General features: G+C 50.2%; 1 protein-coding gene across 4 annotated transcripts in view; it reads left to right on the top strand.

The window, feature by feature from the left end:
* Nucleotides 1-615: 615 nt before the first annotated feature.
* The window catches only part of CDC16 (cell division cycle 16), a 50,932-nt gene continuing 42,427 nt past the window's right edge, over nt 616-9,120 (top strand). Inside the window, exons 1-3 of one of the 4 annotated variants that reach the window (XM_089775408.1) lie at nt 616-838; nt 2,639-2,675; nt 8,841-8,895. In XM_089775408.1, coding sequence (XP_089631534.1) covers nt 8,893-8,895 — 3 coding nt within the window. In that variant the 5' untranslated portion in view covers nt 616-838; nt 2,639-2,675; nt 8,841-8,892. Of the gene's footprint in view, nt 839-1,112; nt 1,189-2,638; nt 2,676-8,840; nt 8,896-9,120 lie in introns of those variants that run through there. The other 3 variants (XM_006114539.5, XM_075918196.2, XM_075918205.2) reach the window with 3 other exon arrangements.

Genomic DNA, 9,120 nt, shown 5'->3' with positions numbered 1-9,120 from the left:
CTGCACTTCCAAAGGGAGCCCTCACCTCCTCTTGCACTGCACCCCTGTACAAAATCAGTGGTTCTTGCGCAAATATTCCGATGTTCCCGCTCAGGGATAAGCCCTCTTGCGCAAGAGAGCCAGCGTAGACAGCCACGTTAATTTCTTGCACAAGAAAGCCCGACGGCTAAAATGGCCATCGGAGCTTTCTTCCGCAAGAGAGCATCTACACTGGCACGGATGCTTTTGCCCAAAAGATTTGCTTTTGCGCAAAAGCATCTGTGCCAGTGTAGACGCTCTTTTGCGCAAATACTTATAACGGCAAAACTTTTCCGTTAAAAGTATTTGCACAAAATCATGCCAGTGTAGACGCAGCCAGGGTGCATTGGGCCATGCTTTCCCTGTGGCTCTAAGGCTGGGGACTTTCCCCACCATGAATGGCAAGGGGCATATTAATAGGACTCCAGGAGCTGGATCCTTCAGAAAACCAGGCAAAAACGTAACAAGCATTGGCAGCGCGGGGCCCCCTCAGCGACACCACACTGCTGCCCCGCCCTCCTCTACAACCCCGGCTCCGCACGCGCTAGGAACCATCGGCGTGAGGCGGTGTTTCTGGGAGGCACTTCGTGCATGACACCGGAAGCGGGAAGGGGGGGGGGTTGGAACGTTACCGCGCGCGGTCCGTCTTCGGCTAGAGAACCAGGCCGGCAGAGAGCGCAGGGCGTCCGGGCTTGGCGCGTGACAGCCAGACCGTTACCTGCGCGAGCGGAGCATCCCGAGCCCGGCCGGCGCGCGTGCGCGCTGCAGGGAGATGAACCTGGAGCGCCTGAGGAAGCGGGTCCGGCAGTACATAGACCAGGTACAGGGGCAGCGGCCGCGCAGCCTCCCCCGCTCAGCGCCTGCCTCGGGGCCCGCCGGGCCGGCTCTGGGGGCGTCCCCGCCCCTGGGTCCTCAGGGGCCCTCACAGCGGGGCGTGTCCCGGCGGGCGGCATGAAAGAGCGTCGCGCAGCGCGGGGCTCCCGGCCGTTGTTGCTGTTTCGGGGGGTTAAGCGAGGCCTCGTGCAGGGCACAGGGAGGCGCCGCTCCCGCCGGGCTGAGCACTGACCGCGCCTGCCGCACGGCGCAAGCAGCAGGGGTGGTACCATGGTCTCCCCAGGAGGGCTCCCAGACCAGGCACTGGATGCTGCGGCTGCCTCTGCCACAAAGGTGGTGAGCAAGAGTCTTACACCAGCCTTCACACGGGGCGCTTTTTCGGGCAGCTGGAAACCTCGGGGGCTTGAGCTGCAGCCGAGCTCATCACTCACAGCTGCAGTCAATGGGAGTGGTGCTTAGGGATGTTAAATGTCGATTAAGCGGCTAATCGAATGGTCAGTTAGTCGATAGGGGTTACCTCCACCCTTAACATGTTGGGACAGGCGGGGGCTGTTGCTGCACTGTAAAGGTGGAGCTGCTGCAGGGAGCACGGGGCCAGTGGCAGACTTAAGCAGCCCCCTGCTGACCCGTGCTCCCTGTGCATTTCCAAGAGGACAGTGCCACATAGAGCCTGGGGTCAGCTGGGGACTCTGGTAGAGGCAGCAAGGGGAGAAAGCCACATCCCTAGTAGTACTTGGAAGAGATCATGTGCCAAATAATCAGAAAGCCTTTTGCAAAAAATCAGGTCTGATTTATTTCAAATTGAACAGCAGAATGAATAGATAGCTTGTCTAAGGCCACGTCTACACTACAGGGAAAGATTGAATTAAGATATGCAGATCCAGCTATGTTAATTATATAGCTCGGGGTGGGCAGTAATTTTTGGTGGGGGGGCCACTCCAAGATTTTGAAAAGTGATCCAAGGCTGCACTTTTCTGTGGAGGAGGTGCGAGGTCCAGGTGATAGTGGCAGGGCACTGACTCCAGCTCGGAGGGCTACTCCAGCTTGGTCCCCTCACTCCACCTCAGCTGCCTCGATAGTGGCAGTCCCTGCTCAGCTCTGGCCACTCCGCCAAGGGGTGCCCAAGCCAGCCCCAAGGGCTCAGCACAGCTTGGCTGCAACAGCTACCTGTGTGTGCATGCTTGCTGAGCTGGGAGCAGTGGGAGGCTCCCACTGAGGGAGAAGGAACCTGCCTAATAGCGCCAACATGGGTGGGAGGAGAGCATGCTTGCAGGGCAGCTGGTTCCTCAGTCTCTCCTCCCGCATGAGAAGCGGGGTGGGAGACTGGCCTGGAGGCGCTCAGGAGCTGCTTCTTTAGCTGCAGCCTCCCTCCATATGGCACTGCCAGAGCAGCTGCTCTCCACACGGCCCCACCAGCCAAGCTGCTTAGCAGCTGCTGGAGCTAGAACCGGGGCCATGGTGAGGCAGTTCTAGTAGGGACAGCTTCACTACAGTCCTGGCTCCAGCTGCAGCACACTAACTCAATTAGCAGCTGCGTGGCCAATCATCAAGCAGCTGCGTAGCAGGTCATGGCCAGGCAGTGTGCTGCAGCCAGCAGTTCATAGCCAGGCACCAGTGCACAGACCAGTGTTTGGGAACCACTGTCTTATCCTTCACAAGTTCTCAAAGATAATCACTGATGGCACAGAGATCTTTAGGCTATCCTATGATGTATTTCCTCAGACTCTGCTGATTTTAAGACATTTAACTTATAGATAATTCTTAACCTACTCTTTTCCTATTTTAGTTTCAGATCCTATTGTATTTGCACTGATACTCACTATGTAAGTCATCCAATTACTGGTAACTTTTTTTGGTGAAAACTAAGGATATGCAAGTGTTACCGTGTACACCAAGGGTCTGCAATCTCCAGCACACTTGCCACAAGTGGTACACAAGCCAGTTTTTTATTTTACCTGCAAGTGGGACAGGAGCTCAGCCCTCTCCCCGTGCTGTGGGGAACCTGTGCTGCGGCCCTAGCCTCAGCCATGCAATTGCAGGCTGAGCACCAGCTCCAGCTTCCTGCTGTGGGGAAGGGGATGGGAGAGGCACCCATATGTGTCCCTGGGGCTGCCTCCTGCTTTGGGAGGGGGCAGGGCTGGGCCTGTTCTTCAGAGCTGGGACTGGGTGGCTGACACACATGGCACGCTGGGGCCTGAGCTGAGTTGCACTGCTCCCCGCGGGCTGTGTGCCAGTGGGGAGCTCCTTCCCCAGCCCCCCACTGTGCGCAGCCTGGCTGGAGCCAGCCCTGTGCTCTGCCTGCTGCAGCCTATAGGCGAAGGGCTGGGCCAAGCAGGAGAGAGACTCTGCCCCTCCCCCTGAACCTCTCCTCACCCCAGTGCTGCTCCTAGGGGGCTGCAAACAGTGCTGCTGCCCTGCCAATGAGTGCTCTGGGGGCACAGGAATGTGAGGGCAGGAGGGAGGATGTGAAGGAGGATGTGGGGGCAGGATAGGAGGGGATAGGGGTTGCACAGAGGGGCATGGAGTGATGCAGGGGATCAGGCTGTGGGGGAGTGAGGCTGGAGCAGAGGAAGATATGATGAGTGGATATAATTTTACTTGGCAGAAGTTGCACTTTCCTTTACTCCCCACTTCTTTGCCTCCCTCCCCAGCTAGCTCTTTGGCTGCATTCTCATCCTCTCACCTTTTCTGTATTACTCCCTCCAACTCCCTCCCACCCCCAAACTCCCTTTCGTACCTCCACTCCCCACCCTCTCCTGTTACAAACAGGAGACCTTCCCTGTCTCACCCCGTCCTGCACCCTACCTCTCACCCAAATCCTGCATCCCTATCCCATTCACTGGCAGCCCTGTCCCGCACATTGAACCCCTCATTTTTGTTCCCACCCTAGAACCTAAGGGGGTCCACAAAATCCACTAACTCTGGAACCCAAGAACAGTAAATCTGGCCTATGGGAAGCCCTGAAACCAAGTCTTCCCTGTCCCTTCTCCTCACCCTGTGGGAGCTGGAGTGCCAGAAGAGTGAGGTGCCTAAGTTGGGGGCCACATCAGTGAACCTGTGTCTAGACTACATCCCTCTGTCAACAAAGGCACTCTGAAAGTGCAAATGAAGCGGGGATATAAATATTCTGCACTTTATTTACATAATCGCGTCATGGTGCTGTTTCAAAAAAGCACCATTTTGAAAGTAAAACCGTAGACCACTTCATTTCAATCCCTGCTTCATTTCCCTGAGGATTAGGGGTTTTGGGAGGAGTTTTTTTGCTTCTCACTTGTGTTCCGCAGCTAATTTTTCTGTGGGTCAGTGACCCCCAACCCAAAAATGGTTTCCCATCTCTGCCATAAATAAAGAAAACATTGAAACCTTTTGTGTTGGACATAATATTTTACTTTACTTAAATGAAGTTTGATAAACTAACATGAGAAATCTGTGAATAATTTAAAGCGTTCTCCCTAGCTACTCACTGGCAAATAGGGATGTGAATGACTAGTCGCTTCCGCTCCCTCTCCCCCCTTTCCCCCTTGCTGCCTCTATCAGAAACAGGCCGGGGGGGAGCAGAAGAGGGAGTACTTGAAAGTGGCAGCACTGCGTGGAGCCTGGAGCTAGGCCCTGGGCTCCACATGGTGCTGACATATTGAAACATCGCGTACAGCTTAGGGCCAGTTGGGGTGTCACCAGATTACATGCAGCATTTCAAAGTGGCAGCACCGTGTGGAACCCGGGATCAGCTGGGGACTCCCCTGCTGACACGGGACTCTGTGTGGCACACCTGCTTTGAAATGCCATGGGGATCCCAGTGTAAGACTCCATGCAACATTTCAAAGCAGAAGCGCCTATCAGATAGAGGCAGCAAAAGGAGGAGGAAGAGGGAGTACTTCCAAGTGGCAGCGCTGCATGGAGCCTGTACCCTGGGCTCCATGCAGTGCTGCCCCTTTGAAACACCGCTGCAGGATTTCCAAGTGGCAGTGCTGCGTTGATCCTGGGGTCAGCTGGGGAGTCTCCAGCTGATCCAGCATTCCGGGCAAATACCACATGCAGCCCAGGGTCAGCTGGGGACGACTCAGCTGACCCCGACTCCGTGTGGCATTTCAAAGCGGTAGCACCACATGGAGCCCAGGGTCAGAGGGGGATTCTGAGTAGGGGCTCTTGTACATTTCAAGAGAGGAATGCCTATCAACTAATTGAGTAGTTGGTGGAAATTCCATCGACTACTCAACTAGTAAATTAATCGTTATTTAACATCCCTAGAGCACATTTGTAGTGTAGCAACCTTTGTAATGTAGCAACTATCGACTAATCGAATAGACGATGGAAATTGAATCAACTATTCAGTTAGTCAGTTATTTGAAATGTAACATCCTTACTAGCAAAATGGCTCAGGTATAGTTATATAATTAACAATGAGTTTCCATTAGCAATTGGTAGTCCACAGAAAGGTTTGCATTGAGCCAGGTGGTCCATGGGGCACGCTGTAGAGAGAACTCCTCCCTCTCCTCACGGGAGAATGGCATGGCCCAGAGTAGGAGGGTTAAATCTTGGCACGCCACTGTGGAAAGGTTGCTGACTCCTGGTATACACGGTTAACCTTCATGGTTACACGCAGGCTCCCAATATGCACATACCAGCTTCTTGGGAAACCTTGCGTCCCTTTCCTTGTGCTGCTGCCTCTGTATCAGTAGCTGGTGTGCATGGGGAGCCAGCTTAAAAATTTTAGCAGTTACATGTTTACTTACTTAAACATATTTTAACATCCCTAGTGAAAATTGAAATGAAAAAAAAAAAATTAAAACTACAGCCAGTTCTGTATTTTCTATTATTGTCTTCTTCTGATTGAAGGAGTACCTTGGTCTTCCTCTTCCTTGTAATGTTTTCTTGTTACCTTTTCTGTCCCTAGCTAGTTTAATCTCATTTTGTGCTAAGGATGTTAAAATGCCGTTAATTGATTAGTCGATAGGCACTTCTGCATTCCTCCTTTGAAATATACAGCTCTTGTACATTTCAGACGAGGAATGTGGAACTCCGCCTTCAGCCTGGGGCCAGTGGGAAGTCCCACTGATTCCTGGCTGCATGTGGTGTGCCTGCTTTGAAATGCACAGCAGGGGCTCTTGTGCATTTCAAAGCCATGGAGCCCGGGATCAGCGGGGGACTCCTAGTCCCCCACTGACTCTGGGCTCCATGCTACACTGCATGCCACTAGGAGCCCCGGGGTAAACTGGGGACTCCCCAGCTGACCCCAGTTTTCCCGGCACTTCCCCAGAACCTGGGATCAGCTCCCCAGCTCCGGGGATCAGGTCCAGGGAAGTGCTTCAGGGAGCCCGGGATCAGCTGGGGAGTCCCCAGATGACCCCGGGTTCCATTGCCCCTTTGAAAGGCGGGGAAGCAGCAGTTTGAAAAGGGTAGTTTCAAAGGGGCAGCCACCGCGCAGCTGATCTGCAGATCAGTTGAGCAGCGACTGCCCCTTTGAAATGCTGATGTGCAACGCTGCCACTTTGAAGTACTCCTTCTTCCCCTCCCCCTTTGCTGTCTCTACCTCGTAGAGGCAGCAAAGGAGATGGGGGGGGATATCGACTAGTCAAAATAGTATCCGTATCGGATAGTTGACTAGTCTTTTACATCGTTATTTTGTGCTTGACCCTTCTAATGTGTTCCTATGCACAGGGCTTGCCGAACCGTGGCAAGCCCTGCTCGCCAGCCACTCTGTCCGGCGATCTGCGCATGCGCAGATCGCCCGAACCCGTCTCTTCCGGGTTACAATCTACTCGCCACAGGCAAGTAGATTGTATTATTTGTCGAGCCCTGCCTATGCACGTATGTTGCTTTTAATATGTGGACTGCTGTAATTCTATGATAGATCCGAAGAAATCCAATGAGGAAATAAATCACTTTCTTCAGAGCAGGGTTTGAATAATGTACAGTACATAAGCTTAGAGCTACGTGTTGAACTAGGAGATGAAAACAGAATATGGCTGCTCATCCTGAGCACTGGAGAAAAAGCTCACTAGAGTATTCTTTTAATTTGCTAATGAAAACATGTTTATAATCTTGTTTGTAAAAACAGCTATTAAAAATAGGTGGGACAGATGGGCCAACATTTTCCATATTGGTTAAGTAGTTGGGTGAAGTTACAATTAACTGAAATCAGGGCCTTATAGTGGGATGTGTTGGACAACCTTAATAGGCTCTGCTTTTAGCCCTTCCTATAATAATTATATCTGATATTTATATGCCACCTTTATTTATACACTTCAGCCTTAGAGGTTCCATGCAGTCCCTTTTGGGATGGAGGAAAACAATAAATGGCATAAGATGTTCAGTCTGAAAATTTCCCATATATTGTGAATATTGCTTTGTTCAGATCCTGAATTATCCCTTACAACAGCATTAATTAATGCAGAGTTAAGACTGCCCAGTGGTATCTTGTACCCTTCCAAAACATCAAATTCAGCAGATCTCAAACTTTTGAAAACCAGGAAATGTTAAAATATATGTGTCCCCCGCCCCCCATACAGCAGGCTGGGGTGCTGGGAGGTGAGAGCTGGTGCATGCGGGGAGATGCCTTTTAAGCCAGCGTCCCTCACGTACCAACTCCCATGGAGCTGCCTGCCATTCTCCAATCCCTCCCCCCCCCCTTCCCACACCCCCCTCCCCACACTGCTGTCTCTGTATCGGCTGATACAGAGGCAGCAGTGCAGGGTGGGATGCAGACACCTGTCCTTCTCCCCCCTCCCCCATCATGTGTAAATGTGTAACCGCTGAAAATTTCAGCAGTTACACGTTTACCTAAATAAACACGTTTTAACATTCCTAGTGGGGACACCAGTCAGAGGTACCAGAATGCTGTTGCTACTCTCCCAAATGATGCCAAAACACCATTTGAGAGCATTCTTGCACAACTCAAGCAAAGAGTGTAAAATCCCATTTGGTTAACCAGCTCCTCTCTGCAGTAGGTCCCCCCACCCCCCATAGAGTGGAAGTAGCCATCTACCCATGGCAGGCAGGGAACTGCTCCAGCCACCACTGGTTAACTGGTAAACATTCACAGCCCTAACTTAAGCACAACTTTTAGCTGTGCTTAATGTAGGAAGCACTGGAATGTATAATTTCTTTTCTTTTCAAAAATACGTTGTGTTTTCAGCAAAACTTGGATTATGTTCCTCTCTGGTCCCCAAGAAAAATCCTCTGACAGAGGCATATTATAACTTCATGTCTACATCTCATTTTCAGAGTTAAGAGTTGGGTGTTAATTCATAGTGTTCAGGTGTTGCTCATGTTCAGTGGCCATCGCATGTCATTTTGAGTCTCACAGGTCCTGAGAGTCATGGCTGGTTTCCAGTCTCTCAGGAACTCTGCAGATGTGTAGACAAATCCATTTGGTGCATGAACATTAGGCTTGCATCTGTCTGTATAGCCAGACTCTTTAATGTATCCAGTATTGCTTCCCAAAAGCGCCTTATACTAACTGGGTAAATCTGAGACTTGTGGTTTGACTAAGGTGTGCACTGGAAGCACTGGTAGAATCTGTCAATGCTAAGAAAATCTTTGTTATTTGGGAAACTGTATCTCATATTGCTTGGTAAAAAGATCCCATATTTGGATCACTAACCCTACTCTCTGAGGCTAAGGCACACCAAATTTGAGGGTATGCAGTTTTTAGGGCACTTGGAAGAGTTTCCCTTTAAATAGAAAGGAGCTCTTATCTGTAGCTCTGGCTTTCATATTATATTCAAATGATATTTTTCTATCGTTCATATTTCTAGGATTCATAACAAAGCCTCTGCTTCAATTTAGGGTAAATCACACATGTTGGGGGAGTACCCTAATAGTCTTTACAAATATATTAACTGCTTTGACTTATTTGGGAATCAATTAACTCTAGGTTTTTGTAAAAAAATAGTATGGTCAATCGTCAGAGAATTATCTAGTGTTATATTCTACCTTTTGTAATAATGAAACAAACAAACCCTAACATTTCTAACATTCTTTTCCAGCAACAATATCAAAGTGCCTTGTTTTGGGCAGACAAAGTTGCGTCGCTGTCTCATGGTAAGTAATCCTTACTTTTTATTTCACTTTATTTAAAATATTAGTTTCATGAAAACTTTTGCCAGTTATAGGGTTTTTTTTCAGATCCTTGTGTATTGTTAAGGTTCCATTTTGTGTGTAATGTTCTTGTGAGTTTCTCTGGAATATCATCAACTCACATAGAGTATTAGATTTTTGATCTGCTAGACTAGAGGGCTACGTCTACACTGGCATGATTTTCTGAAA

Source organism: Pelodiscus sinensis, chromosome 1, assembly GCF_052426305.1.
Source record: "Pelodiscus sinensis isolate ZL-2025 chromosome 1, ASM5242630v1, whole genome shotgun sequence".
Classification (NCBI taxonomy): Eukaryota; Metazoa; Chordata; order Testudines; family Trionychidae; genus Pelodiscus; species Pelodiscus sinensis.
Note: the sequence above shows the minus strand (reverse complement) of the source record. Positions and strands in the feature narration are given on the sequence as shown.